At 43.8% G+C, this 15,307-nt stretch overlaps 1 protein-coding gene across 8 annotated transcripts in view; it reads right to left on the minus strand.

Moving 5' to 3' along the window:
• The window catches only part of DNAH5 (dynein axonemal heavy chain 5), a 278,412-nt gene that overhangs the window by 45,893 nt on the left and 217,212 nt on the right, over positions 1-15,307 (minus strand). For all 8 annotated transcript variants that reach the window (XR_009462504.1, XM_059728602.1, XM_059728606.1 and 5 more), the window contains 3 exons: positions 4,379-4,695; positions 1,517-1,679; positions 868-1,043 (listed from right to left, as the gene is read on the minus strand). Coding sequence is in view for 7 of the 8 variants with exons in the window: in XM_059728602.1 (XP_059584585.1) it covers positions 868-1,043; positions 1,517-1,679; positions 4,379-4,695 (656 nt within the window). In the remaining variant the exon portion in view is untranslated. The remainder of the gene's footprint in view (positions 1-867; positions 1,044-1,516; positions 1,680-4,378; positions 4,696-15,307) is intronic.

Below are 15,307 nucleotides of genomic sequence, written 5' to 3' on the forward strand. Positions count from 1 at the left end.
TGAATCTTAAATGGATTCCCTCACCATTCCTGTTGGGTTGCACTCAAGTAGCAGTAGCCCACCTTGGCCTGCATCTATGTAAGCCACTGGCGAGCCAGTTAGAAAAAAAAAAAAAATGTATAACACAGACTGGGCAATGAATGCCTCCACCAAAATGTTGATCTTCTGAGGTAAGAGGCCAAGCAAACCAACATTACCTTACCTGTGACGGTCACCATCAGGCAGCCCCCACAGAACATGCAAACTTGGAATTCTGTGTCTCCCTCTTTATTCAGTAACTACAGGCATAGACAGAGAAAGACGAAATACAATCCCAAAGTAAGCTATTTTTAATATGTGGTATGAAAGGTTTCTATAGCTGAATTGTACAGGCTAAACTGCAAGGTTCTGTGTTGCCTAAGATTCTGCCAAAACAGAGGCAAACTAAATGAAGATATTTTCGTTTAACACTAGCAAATGTAGGAGTAGTCTGACCATGGACACCCAGTTTTAAATGTAAAAGTCAACTCTTTACCATGTGCTGGAATACAAACAGTAGAATGTTTTGCATATTTCCTAGTTCTAGTTTCTGCAAGTTTGAGACAAAAAAACAACCTAGCCCTAAAAACACTGGGATAAAGAGTCCAAGAGCTGAGACTATTTTTACTAAAGTGTAATAACTTTGTCTTATTATCTTGATAACGTTTGGAAGAACTATCCGATATATGTTGTATCAAAGATGTGCATAACCAGGGGTGCTGAGAGAGCCTGTAGGAAGGGAGAAAGGAATAAATTGACTAAGACCAGGTGAATCTTGCCACTCCATGTGCATTCATGAATATGACAATTTAAAACTCCTAGAAATAAACATAAGCGATTTTGTCCTACCTGTTTCTCCATGAGAATGACTCGGCCCAGGAGTTGATCTTCAAGACCTTTCATAGTCACAGTAAAATCAATGATGGAGGTGCGAGCACTTATTTCAGGAGTGTATGCTGGATTTGGTAGCTTGGTGGTGATGTAAAGTCTGAAGCCATTCATGATATCTGTTTCTTTATCACCAACTTTTACCTTAATGGGAATAACAATATTATGTTACAAATATTTAAGATTACAATCCCCAATGCCCTCTGGCATATGCAAATAGCAAGGACCATATTCTTGATAGATGTTTAAAAATGTTCCTATTAACCTTTTTCCTATCCTATGTAACTGAGTAACAATTAAAACTAACGCTAATTAAAGAATGATGCAAAGGCAACATCCCAGCAATATTTCTAAGTACTCATTCACAACTTGTCTGATTCTGGGCAACTGCTGACTAATTATGCGTGAAACATTGCACAACAGCAGAACAGGAACGGGAGATTTTTGTTTTCATTTATAATGATAGCATCCCAGGCTAATAAAAGAGGAAATATACAGGCTTAGTATCTTAGATAGACTTGTGTTTGGATTTGCGACCATCAGAGCTGCACAGAAGTAGCAGTATTTCTGCACTAGACGGCATTCTTTTACAGGTTTCCACTGCAAACACCTTTTACCTTGTATGTGGAACCTGTTTTGATGAAGTTTTTCTCCAAAATATTATCTAATGCTGGATCAAGCTCTTCCCCAACATCTTCAATCAGCAGTGGCCTTCCAAGAGACAGGCTGTCTTCTAAGTGGTTTCTGAAGTACTTGTGATTCAGGGATGTGATCTAAAAATGTAACCACAGAGCCAGGTCATTATGTTATATTTAGTGATCTGCACTAGATTTTAGACAATACTCTTTTGGCACATTTGCTACTACATTATGTTACTAAAGGAGGCATTAGTAGAATTTCAGAATTAAAAGAAAAGGATGATCTCCAGAGCAGCTGAGCACTAGCATAACTGTTTCCATTGAAGGCATCAGTAAAACTTCTGTGTACATCAATGGGGACTAATTGTAACATGTAACAGCGCTCTGCATTTGATACTAACTTTATTGCAACAATACTGCATTTGATACTAACTTTGTCTAAAGGAAGTGTTTTTCACAGCAGAGACCATATGGCAGCAACTTTTCATGCCTACCTAATCAATTCAGTAACACTTTCTTAATGTGACTAGCTGTGCTTTTGGTAACGTACAAGTTCTGATGCAATCATTATGAAAGCATGAGAATCAAAGAGTTCAGGTACCAGTTACTGTACATCAATTATGCTCAGAAGAAGCTCTCCTTAAACATCTTGACAGCTACTTCATTACCAGGGATCTTGGTTTTCTCTGTTTAAAAGTTGCAAATTCTCTGATTAAAAACACCCAAATCCAGTGTTTTTCCACGATTAAAATGAAATGCCACATATATATAACTATCAATTGAACACAATTTTTAATTGATATATTTACAATTTTAAAGCAGTTTGGAAGCCCACCAGTGCCTTAATCATTATAATAAAATAAATTCTAAATAACCATATATTTTTGCATTTGATTTTGGGTTTTTTTTATCATGGAAAATCAGACCTCCCCCTGCCCCCTTTTCTTACCAGGGTGTGGGTCTAGCTGTGACTGCCTCCCCCCACCATCACCACCCCTGTTTTGTGGTGCTGAGCAGCCCTGATATGCTAGTGCCCAGTCCATGCCATTGCAGCTCGCTCCTGATCCACAGCCCCCCAAGCCCTGCTGGTGCCTCTTATTCCCCACCCACAGTCCCCTGACCCTGCTGGTGCCCCTCACTCCCCAACCACAGCCCCCCAGCCCTGCTAGTGCCCTTCATACCCTACCTGCAGCCCCCCATCCCCATCAACCCTGCCAGAGGGGGTCCCCAGCTGACAGGGCTATAGGACCAGGAACCCAGGTCCACAGACCTGTGCCCCCCCCCCCCCCATCCCTCCCCAGCAACACCCAAGCCCTGGCTGCTGCTTGCAAAGAGGTGGCAGCTGCTGCAGCAGAGCAGAGCAGAGAGCCCAGCCTCCCCTCCCCCACAGACAGCACAGCTAGTATGGCAGGCACAGTGTGGCCCAGTGGTCAGGACCCATCCTGGGAGGGCAGAGCAGGGCTGGGTAGGGAAGCTCAGTACCACCACCATGGCTCTCCCCACCCAGAACCCTACAGGAGTGCATTCTTGCCCTAGGCCCCAAGTCCTACACAGCACCCAGGCTAGGCAAACAACCCCAGCCCTGCCCAACTCCCTCCCTCACTATGGGGGCCTCAATTTCTCCCCCTATCCATATACCAGACTTACCAGTGGGAGCTGCTCTCCAGGCTGCCTGGCAGCCATGTGCATGTGTACATGCACATGGTGCCACCTACCTGAATGCCCTCCACCTGCTCCCCCAAGCTCCTTGCAGGCTGCAACTCTGCAGCCTGCAAAGGGAAAGCCATTTTTTCCCTGCACTTTTCTCCTAAAATTGAGCAAATCAGGGTTTTACCACATTTTTCCATGGAGAACAAAAAACTCAGTTCATTACTCTCCTTTAAAGATCCCACTTCACATTTCTCTTCCTGGCAATATTCTCCCTTTTCTATTTTTTTCATCTGTCCTATGTAGATTCTTGTCTTACACTAAGGTACCATAAGTTCTTCGGGGTCGGGGCCATCCTGTGTTTGTAAAGAAGGGGACATCAGCCCCCGAGTAGGGCTGAGAAGGTAAAACAAAAACGTATTAACTGTTCACTTAATCTTCAAAAGGAGACTGAAGAACATTGCTGTCTGCTGCCTTCCTTAATATGAAGTAGTTTGCACGCTGTGCTGAAGGCTTTCTTTCATGGCATCCAGAAGGATTAGGTAGATTCCCTACATCCTTTAGCAGAGGGCTGTTATCTTAACACTAATGGCCATTTTTTTTCAACTGGCTTCTACTTCTGAGTAAGTACACTGGAAACAACTTTTGTCACTGAGAACTTAGCAGAATTCAGAACTCCGAGGGAGAATTTAGGTCCCACTGGGCACACCTACACAAGACACTAGAAGCACAGTAGACTAATTGTACTGTGCATTAGCGCAGCAGGCAAAAAGTGTGCTAATGTGCAGTAAAATTAGTCTACTGTGCATTCATGCCACAAAAGTGTGCACTAGTGCTACTACTGCACAGTAGCATTGATTACAGTACATTAAGATAGCATCTGTTATTACAAGTACTAAGCTTCATGCATCATAATTACGGCACGTTAATGAACGTTCAGATTCACCCATTCAGTCCTAAACATAGTTAAGTTATGGTGGCAGGATACGTCAGATTAGGAAAAAGCACAATAAACCCATTATCTAGCCAAATATTTTGGCAGCTAAGTAAGACTTACTAAAGAGTCAACACTTGTTTGGAATAATTTAGACAGGGATTAACTTGCCCTGAGCAGGGCTTGGACTAGATGACCTCCTGAAGTCCTTCACAGGCTTATTGTTCTAAAGTAACAGGTACTTCTAATTTACCTGAAGTTCATTTTTGGTTTCCTTATTCCTAATCCAAATTTTGCCCTGAGTTTGTGGATCAATTAACAAAGGATATCGAGATGCTTTAGTTACAATAATCCCATTCTGTATGGACAAGTCATCATTTGGCAATCCTTGTAGGTTCCATTCACTGACAGTTGGAGCATCAATTAACATCCCTGTAAGGTTCAGAACGTTGCCAAATGGGATTTTCCGGGTTTTCATTTCCTTTTGCCAGTCATTTAGTAACAGGTTGCGAAACTGTTGATTAAAAGGGCCAGAGTAGGATAGGAAAGCTGTAGCCAATAACACATCCCCTAAAATAAGCATAGAAGAAAAATCAAAACTTTACCAACACTGAATTTTTGAAGATTTTTCCATTCTTAGAGAAAGAATGTTGATAGTTTAAAGGCTCAATGAGAATTAAACAATTTCCTGTTAACCATTGCAATATTTATTTCTTCCTACCAGTAGAAATTCTAGGAAAACAAAATGAGGTGGGTCATCATACATACAACACAAATTTAAAAACACTACCGCCCCCAAGACAGCTATCCAGCTTATTCAAGCACTACCATTTTACAACTATGAGAAACAGCAAGAGGTAACTATTTTCAAATGCATGCTTATGTTTTAATATCAATTAATTCATATTAATGCTATAACAAATATTTGTGATTAGATATTTCAATGTTTTATTATTATATTTCTATGGTTATGCTTTTAATGTTAATCAATGAATTACTATTAATGCTGTGATAATTATCTGTAACATTCTTTCAATGGTCAACACTACAAATAAAAGCTATGATGTATAGGTTCCATAAATAAAAATATTTCTAAACTTCCAAATGGACTTATTCTTTACATTTTGTTACACCTTAGAAGTAATTTTCATCATTGCAAAAATTAAGCATTTTTAAATTATACCTGAAATGTTACTTACTGTAGCTTTACTTACACAAAGTATTAGTGAATAATACAAAAACACTGTATCCAAAAAATAAACAAACACTACAGGCATGGGGAGATTACGTTCATATCCATGATCTCTCTCTGCTTCAAGCACAAGACTTCACACAACTTCAGCAATGATAACTTTGCTGCCCTTTTTAGAATCATTGTTATCTTGTCAGCTGCTGCTGTCCACAAGCCTTAGCAATACTATACTCCCTCACCTTCCTCAGCAGGGATGATAAAGTGTCAAGTTACTATATTATATACTCTATCATATATTTCGTACTTGTACTAAGTCTACCTTGCCTTACAGTACCTTTTACCAAGAATGGAGTATGTTCTGAAGTAAATTTATTATCCTGAGTTTGGCAATTAAGGATAGATGTAGATGACACGATATTTCCCATTTATGCTGATGCAACAGCATTTGAGTTTGCATGATATGGGATCTCCCACTGCTCTAAAGTCTGTTTAGCACCTTAAAACTAACACTACCCAGAGATGTGTTATTTTGTTGTTATGTGTTAAGCTGCCCTGGTTATGGAATTGTTTCATGCACACAGCCATTGACTCAAAGACTTGTAATTAATCCCCTTCACCAGCAAGTGAAGTTGTGTTCCTGCCTCTACCCAGAAGGTGCCACTGTGGGTTGCTGGTTTTGTTTTTTGGTTTGTTTGGCGTTTTTTTTTTTGGGGGGGGGTTCACTCATTACTCCCCCCCCCTCCCCACACACAGGGGCTACAGCCAGGTGAGCTGTAGCTACAGAATGGCAGAAGATGGTTATGTACCCCCAAAGGAGGGTTATTATGTAACCCAACTGGAACCCTAAGTAGTATACTACACGCTCTTAATTTGTCCTCCCCCCACCTATAGTCCTCCTGGCACCCCGCCCATGTACCCTCCACCTGCCCCCCCTCCACCCATGCACCCCGGCATGTGCACCCACTGCAGTGGGCACAGCTTCAAAAAGACAGCACCAGCAGGATCCCTGGACAGGCAAGTGTTTTGCAACTGATTTGAAATTTTGGAGTCAGTGGCTACAGGACTTCCTTCAATATTTCAAATGTTCTGGGCTTCACGTTCCGTTTCAGAACCACATTGAAAGCAGGATTTTGGCTGCTAGACCCACCAGTCAGTGTATGTCACATCTTGGGTTGTATTTAGGTAATATGTCCCAAAGACCTTGGTGGGGCGAGTTGGGGGGCCAAGAGTCTGTATTTTTGACTGCTCCAAACCCCCCTCTTCTCCTTTCTCCCTGCAGAAAAACTTTCATGGGCAGAAATCTCCGGGGACGGGGACAAGCATCAATTAACCAAAATAAAAGAACAGTAAAGAAAATTTTCAGCCCTGTCCACAGTTGTACATAGTTTTTACATATTTTTCATAGTACTATTTTATAGTAGTTTTTTTTTTTTTACAATTGTTTACATTTTATTTGTTTGTGTCTTTATGTATTTCTGTATAAATATATTTTTATTTTATATTGTAAAGGTGCTGGAGGGAGGAAAAATCCCCACTTCGTATATTATTTCTGTCATTATTTTATTATTATTTTAAATAATAAGCATTGAATAATTTAATTCTTTTCTCAACTACACCTTTATTTTATACAAAAAAAATGCACCACACCTGCCTTTTCTAATGAATAAAATGTTTCGTTTTTGCTCCCTAAAATGTGTGATGTTTCCTATGATAGGCAACATTGGGGCTCGAGCGTATGGGTGCATACTTGTATTAAAAAAAAAAAAAAAAAAAAAAAAAAAAAAAAAATGCACCCACCCACAGCAGCAAGCAGGTAGGAAAGACAAAGCAGCAATCTGCAAAACTTCTCCAGTCATGAACCTCCCTCAGAAAGTCTTAAACTTTAGGAAGCCTTTGCATTACAATGCATTTCATATACATGAAAGGGAAGGAAAGTTTAACATCTGCTCCCAAGAGAGGGGGGAGGGAAAGTTTAACATCTGCTGCCACTATTCCAAAATAGCTTTTTTCATTGCAGATTGTACTGACTGTTATGGGGGTGCAATGCAAAAATGGTTTTTTTTTCAGTGCTTTCTTGAAAAAGGTCCTGCCAGGGCTCTACACAGGGTATTGGGATGTCCTCATCAGCAACCTCAGGGAGCCTGATTAAAATCAGCTGGCAATTTGCCAAGGTCAGGGTTTCAAAAAGCACTCTGCTCCCTAATAAGAGAGCCCAGAAGTCTTATCCAGCAGATGGCTACCACAGTTCAGCAGTAGCTCTTTTAAAGACAATCCATATACATTATTGACTCACCTAGAGGAGATGACAACCAATCTGAAATATGGGCCCTGCGCAGCTTTGTGTGTGCTGCCTGGAAACCTACAGCCCTCTGCCCCACCCCCACCCCCTTTCCTGGCAGACAGCTCCAAACCACTCCCCCACTCCCAGGTCCATGCCCTAAAATCAAGTAGGCACAATTACAAATCAGCAATTTTTGTTCATCTTTTTTTCCCCACAGTAAATTCAATAAAATCACAATACAGCTTAAACAGTGTACACAATTTTGTTTTAATCAGCAATGCCATTGGTACACAAGAGGTGAATACATTTTTTTCTAAAGACATTACAGTGATTACCAGCAAACAGGGACTTCGGAAAAACTGTTACGTGGCCCCATTCATTACACTCAAACTGTCCCTTTAATACGCCCTTCATATTTCCCTCAGTATTACTACTATCAAGTTACTTGTTGGGGGGGGGGGGGGGAGAAGAGGGCAGGGGAGGGGGGAGTGAGTGAGTGATGGCTGGGTCTTTTGGGCCAGGGGGGACAAGGCCCAAGTACAACCTACCTACTATGCATTACCCCTTCCCTGTAGCAAGTGTCAAATTTTTGCTGGCCATAAAGCTTAGGGAGGAAGTCATGAAGGTTGGGATGTCTAAGTCTCTCGGGCTGAGGGATAAGGCCCCAGGCACGGTCCTAAAGGGACCAGCAGGGTTTCCTGAAGACAGCTTGAGCATCAACAGCATCACCTGAATGGTAACGTTTTTTCAAGTATTTTGAAACTTTGGAGTGAATGGCTACATGACTTCCTTCAATATTGAAAACCTTCCTGAACTACACATTCCATGTCATAAACATGAAGAATAGTCCACAGGCAGACGGGTGGGTGGTGTGTAAGGCCTGAGCAGCATCACCCAAATGTTAAGGAGGAGGAGGGAGGGTTCTACAACATTTTATATTGTAAAGGTGCTGGGGAGGAAAATTCCCCCTTCTGTTATAAGACTTTCTGCAATGAGCTCACAGGCCTGGGCCTACTACAAGACCCTAGGAGGTAACTTGGAAGAGGGCTCAACCAGCACCAGAGAACAAGGCCTCCCCAATTCAGAGAAGAAACTCAAGGAGACAGAACCCTCAGCTGCAGCTGTGGCCAGCAAGAATTCAAAAGTTAGTGTGTAAAGTCAGGTGGGTTTTTTCTAAGCAAGCAGCAGAATGTTGAGACCACTGGGTGCTAGAGGGAGACAGAGAGGAAAATTATGCTTCTATTTATGTTTCTATGTAATTATTTCATAATATACTTATGATGCATTTGTTTATGTACTTATTTACAGCAACAGTCACTTGATAGTAGGCTATGGATTGAAGGGACTGTCATTCAGTGAACAAGTCCCCTCAATGCTATGCTTCATACAGCATAGTCTCTTATAGAAAATAGCCTCAGCTGCATTTGTCGCCAGCAAGAATTCAAAAATTACCATGTACGTATAAGGGAGGCATGTTTTTATATAGCACAGATGGGTCTGGGGGTGGGTGGGAGGGAGATTCAGGCAAAATAACACAGGGACCTCAGGAAGTAATTTTCAGGAGTGCTTGGCATCACAGGAGGTACTTTTTCCCCAAGCCAGAAGGCCCAGCCATGCAAATAGGGGGACCTAGGGAGAAGCTTGATCATTATTATGGCCAGCAACCAGGAGGTGGGCAGTGGGAGACAAACACCCCCCACCACCACCATCATTGGGAAAGAGGCAGGGAAGGGGCGTGCATAATAATCTGCCTTATTCTCAGTATCTGCTGTCTCATCATAAGGAGTGGAAAAGTTATTATAAGTGTATATGACCAAAGTCTATATCATTTATATAAATCATTAATATTATATTAATCCATTAATAAATATCATATTACTTAATGTTATATTATAGATATAATTATACTAATATTGTAATATAGTTATATTATCATCTAATATCAGTAATATTGATATTATTACAAGCTCATACTAATATATAACTAATGGAGTTAATATTATTATTGACTCCTATTATAAGTATTACCCGTCTACACAGGTCTATAAGATGAAAGTTAACAATATATATTATACTGTGCATTTTAATTATAGTAGTTGAGAAAATCCTGAAGGAAGTGTTGTCATCCTCTTCATCTTCTCTTTCTGCATTTTCTCTTCTGCCTCTTGTCACACCCACAGGGATCAACCAGCCTGCAGCTAGCAGTGCAAGGGGAAATGTAAACGGGAGGGAAGGAGGATTGAAACAGCATCAGAATTTGTTTTGTCATCTCATTTGCACCTAGCATACCTTCCTTCACACCCATAAAATTCCGCCAGCCCTATTTACAATAAATGTGAACAAAACAATCCATCTCCCACAAAAGAGATGACCATATCAGGGTGATGCTATCAGGGTGAAAGGCTGTGGGCAAATTACCTGCACCCCTCCTCCCACACAGTTGCTGGCTCCTGTGCACTGCGGCAGTGACTGGTAAGAGGTGGTTGAAGAGGAGGAGTTGGCGACCACCCGGATGCAAGGCACTGCACCCACTCCACCCATCTCTGCAGGGCCCCCATAGTGCTGTGCCTGGGGCAGTCACTTCTATTCGCACCCCCCTAGGGATGAGCCTGCCACCCTTAGGGCACATACAGATGTCAGGTATCACTTACCGAAAATGTGGAGCACATCACCATGTCCTCTCTCAAGTTGCACTTCACAGAAGTGCGGGTATCAAATCACATTCAAAGCTTCACTGCACCCCACTTGATCAGCCTGCAGTCTTCTCAAATCCTGGATTCACAGTGCGGTGCCCCCATGGGCAAGTCTCATCACTGGGCTGAGTCCTTCTCTGCCTCCAGTGTGCTGTCATCCCTCACCTGCCTCAAACTTCCCTCGTTGATACAGCGAACATGCACCACAACCTCTGCTCCCCCAATTCATAGTCATGCCCCCCACCTCTCTCAGCAGCCTCATTTTCGTGTTAAAAAAAATGAAGCAAAAAAAACTAAACAAAAACAGTCTGGTGCCAGGCTGGAAAAGAGCATGAAAAGAAGGTGGGAAAGTGTGAAAAGTCCCTGGGGTTGTGTGTAAAGCAAGTCTTAACCCCATATGCCCCTCACTCCCCCACCACCTCACCAAAACAAAGGTGACAGTGCCTGGCACCTGGGTTGAAAAGAGCACAAAATTAATGCTAAAAAAAGCACGTTTACAAAGTTCCGGTCCTGAGAAAATGCAAGGGTTGTAAAGGATGAAGCAAAGAGCCTTCCCACCACACACCATAGGCAAACGAGACTGGGAAGGCATCAGCCCCTGTGGGTGACTGTGCAAAGTGGCTGATGGCCTGCCAAAAAGCAAGCCAGGCTGCTAACACACCACTCCCCTTCTTCCAACTAAGGGAGGTGAAATCAGAAGCAATATGACCTCTGAAGTGACTTTGCAGAGTGCTGAGTTTGCAAAATGCTGGTGTGTAAGCCAGCACTCATGTTGTGACCCACCCAGGCAGCCCCACTGTTTACCTTTGGAGCCCTCCTATGTACCTGTGCAAGAGAGATTGCCAATTTCTCCCCCCCACCTCACCCCATGCAGCCAGCAGCAGGAAAAGCTAACAGAGAAATGAACTGAAACAATGAACAAAATCCACCATCCCCACCAAGTGGAATATAGAGGCAGACACAAGAAGCCAGGAAACCATTAGGTTTTATTATTTGAAACGTAGTCTTGTAAGTAGTGACTTGGGCTTCTTTGCCTACCCCTCTTCTCCCCACCCAAAACATTGACCCTGAACCACCCCTGTCTCCCTGAAATACAGTAGCACACTCCTGGCTGTTGTATGGCCCTCCCATGACCCCATGGATTTAGGGGAACAGGCTCAGCTATAAGTCTCCATATGGGTTTTTCCTGCACAGAGGCAAGCTGAGTGGACCGACTTCTCATTTGGGTGTGGTACCCATTTATTTAAGAAGGAAATTCTGCACACTGTGAAAAGCATGACAGAAATCTTCTGTGAGCTCTGTAATTCAACATGGGATTCAGCGAACATGTCTTTGAACTCCTACATGCTGTCTTGCAATTACTCCATTATCCTTATGCAGTGACTCAAGGCGTTTCTCCTGCCAGGCACCTATGCGTTCCGCTCTAGCTAGTGACAACTCTTCCAAAACCTCAAGTGAGCTTTTGCGGGGCCATCACTGCCTGCTGTGAAAATCTCTGCAGCGCTCTGCTGTAGTGTTATCTGGGGTCCGATGCAGGTGGCCATGGATCGCAGTGGCTGATAAACAGTGGCATCATGCACCACCATCAAAAGAGCATGTGGGTCACCTACAGTGACATGAATTTCTCCCTCCTCCCCCCAGCCCAGCACCCCAAACACAACCAGCATGAACCCAGGCATTGTCTGGCAGTGTGGCAAGAGGCAAATTACAAGACGCTTACATGGTCCAGCATGTTCTTATATCTTGGGAGCAGTAGATGATGGTTCAACTACATGGGTTTCTTCATGACCCTCCACCTCCTCCACTTCATCATCTGTGCTAGTCCATGGAACAGAGGGGGAAACTGCCACTAAGTGTACTGTGACTGACAAATCTTCCTGACAGTCAGGGTCATCATGGAGCAGGGAGCAGTCTCCATACAGCTGAGACATGCTCACAGTTTTACCCTCAGGAGGGTCCCTGCCCCTTCTCCTCCCTCAACCCCAGCCCTGGTGTTGAAACTCTCCATACCCAGGATGTTGCCCACATCCTTGGCTGCCCATGATTCTCCTCAATTGTAGAAGGGAGCAATTGTGCAACCTGCCCCAGAATAAAAGTTCACATCTTTGGCTCAGTAAAAGACTGATTTGAAGGACTTGATCTTGCACTGGACCTGTGTCCAGTCATGATTATGCCCTCACGTCTGCATGTCTTTTGCGATCTCAACATAAGCAGGCTTATTCATCCTACTTTCCAGCCTATGATCCTTTGCTCCAATCAAATGTCGATTAAGTCCTCCAGTTCTTTCTGGGTCCAGTTGGGTCCATGGGCATTGGAGGTATCAGCCTCCTGGGTCGTCAGCTCCATACTTCTGGCCTTGGTTTTCTGAGACATGGCAAAGCAGTTCATGGTCAACAGCACAAGCTATTTGTGAGAGGTGGCTGAAGATTTTTTGGGGGGGAAGAAGAGGGGCTCGTTTATACTCAGACTATGCTTGTATGAGGGTCTTAGAAAATTCCAAGGATTGTGAAGTCATTACCTGTAAGTGTCAAAATACCCAGAGGTGATGAAGCACCCCATTTACCAACGAAGACCTGGTGATGGGGTTTAGAATGGGCTAAATAAGGCCACTGTCCTTGGGAATGGCTGGTCAATGACCCAGAATGTTGCAAAAACTGATTAAACCTACCTGCCTGCTTGTGCAAAATAATTTAATTTCCTGTTTTCCCCATTTTATTGCCTGATTTCCCTGAAGTAGCAAAAGTTTTGAGTAGTCTACATTACCAGGAGAGGAGCAGGCAAAACCTTTTCTGTTTGCAAGCTTCATCACATCAGAACACCAGTGGCTGCTAATCTCAGGATTAAATGGATATGCAAAAGCCCCAGCGCCGTGGGGTGACCTGTTGAAAAAGCAACTACATCAAGCTCCAGACCACAGAACACCCTACAGTCCCTGCCCCACACTTGGTGCACATGGAATTGAGAAGCCGCAGCTGCTGACAGAGAGAGGCAAAATGAAAACTGAAGACAAAATGCATGATGGAGAACACCACGGTGAACAGTCCTCTGATGTGGAGAATATAGTGGACATGGGTGAGTAGAAGACGGTGGCAGCAGTACAGCTTCTGCAAATGCTGCTTACCTGGAGATCTCAGCTGCACCACTTGAGAAGAATAATGATGACAGTGGCAAGGTGTGTTACTGGCTTCACAGGAAGAATAACAGCAATAAAAAGAAGATACAGATACGCAGGGGAGGTTGAATACCCAGAGGGAAGCAAGGAAATAGAGGATAACTGGGATCTCTTGAGAAACTTGGGGACTAGCACCTGCATGGTGTGGGCCCATGAGAGCAGCTCAGACTGGTGGGAGCTAAATCATGCTGACCACTTAGAATGACCAGCAGTGGTTGAAAACATTCCAAATGAAAAGGGAAATGTTCTATCATATTGTCTTGATGATAGCACTCCACATTGCAAGGCAGGACACTAACATACAATCGGGCCATCCTGCCAGACAAGAGGGTTACAATGGCCATCATGAGAAACTGGCCAGCCCATCCAGCCTCCATTACATTGTGAACCAGTTCAGCATGGCTGCCTGCACAGCTAGGTTGGCAACTCATGAGGTATGCCATCTGGTAAAGGAGATCACTTCAAACAAAATTATCTGCCTGGCAAATCCACAGCAAGTCATAGATGGCTTAAATGAGAAGGGGTTCCCAAACTGCGTGGGGGCTTTAGTCAGCACTCACATCCCAGTGCTGTGACCTGTGGGGAGGGGGAGGGCTTTCACAAACAGGAAAGAATACACCTCTGTGATTCTGCAAGCTGTGATAGACCACCAGGGCTGATTCACAAACACTTATACCGCATCGGCTGACAGCACACACGAAGCATGCATGTTTAGAAACTCCCCTCTGCCTGGCCTCGTGGAGAAAGGACATTACGTACCCAGCATGGAAGCAACAGTGATCCGCAGCATTACCGTTCCCCTGATTATATTAGCAGACACTTGCCAACCCACTAAAGCCCAGGCTCATGAAGCCTTATGGAGGGAACGTTACCAACCTGCAGAAGTTGGTTTTTAACAAGTGTCTGAGCAGTTGCAGGATGGCCATGGAATGTGCATTGGCCAACTGAAAGGATGATGGAGGGCACTTACATGCTGGCTCGAGATGGAACAAGAAAATATCACAGCCTCTGTACTGGCAGCCTGTGTGCTGCACAATATCTGTGAGAGCCACAGAGATGATTGCAAGGCATCGTGGGAAGAAAATGTGCAACAGGCAGTTGCCAGACAACAGAGATCTCTGGGCAGCAGCGCAGGGACCGAGGAGAAATCCTCCTCTGATCAGGTGGCCCTTGTGCATGATTGTCTGCAGTATATATTGCTGACAACACCACCTAGGAGTGCTTCGTTCTCTCTTGGTTATGTTAAAATAAATTCATTTACACTTTAAATCTGTGTCTGTATGCAGGGGCATGCAGTGTTGTGGACGGGGGGTGGGAGGTGGAGGGGAGGAAGTGTGGACTGGGCCAGGAGTTCATTGGTTCTGTGTCAGTGGTTTAGGGGAAGGGGGTATTATGTACTGTCACCTACCTCTGAATCACCCCACCCCTCTGGGTGAGAAGGTTAACTATAAAAAACTCTTGACAAGCTAGGCAGGTAGGGGACCAAAGTGAACAGCAACCCACATTTTCTAAAAGATTTCATAAACATTTCAAAAACATTTCTCAGACCGGAAAGAGACCTTAGAGTCCTAGTGGACTCCAAGATGAACGTGTGTCATCAGTGTGACAAAGTCATCAGAAAAGCTAATGGCACTTTATCATGCATCAGCAGATGCACGACGAACAGAACCAAGGAGGTGATACTTCCCCTCTATCGGGCACTGGTCAGACCGCAGTTGGAATACTGTGCAATTTTGGGTTCCGCACTTCAAGAGGGATGCGGATTACCTGGAGAGGGTCCAGAGAAGGGCCACCCGTATGGTTAAGGGCTTGCAGGCCAAGCCCTATGAGGAGAGACTAGGGCA

The sequence above is a fragment of the Alligator mississippiensis genome, chromosome 5, assembly GCF_030867095.1.
Source record: "Alligator mississippiensis isolate rAllMis1 chromosome 5, rAllMis1, whole genome shotgun sequence".
In the NCBI taxonomy this organism is placed as follows: Eukaryota; Metazoa; Chordata; order Crocodylia; family Alligatoridae; genus Alligator; species Alligator mississippiensis.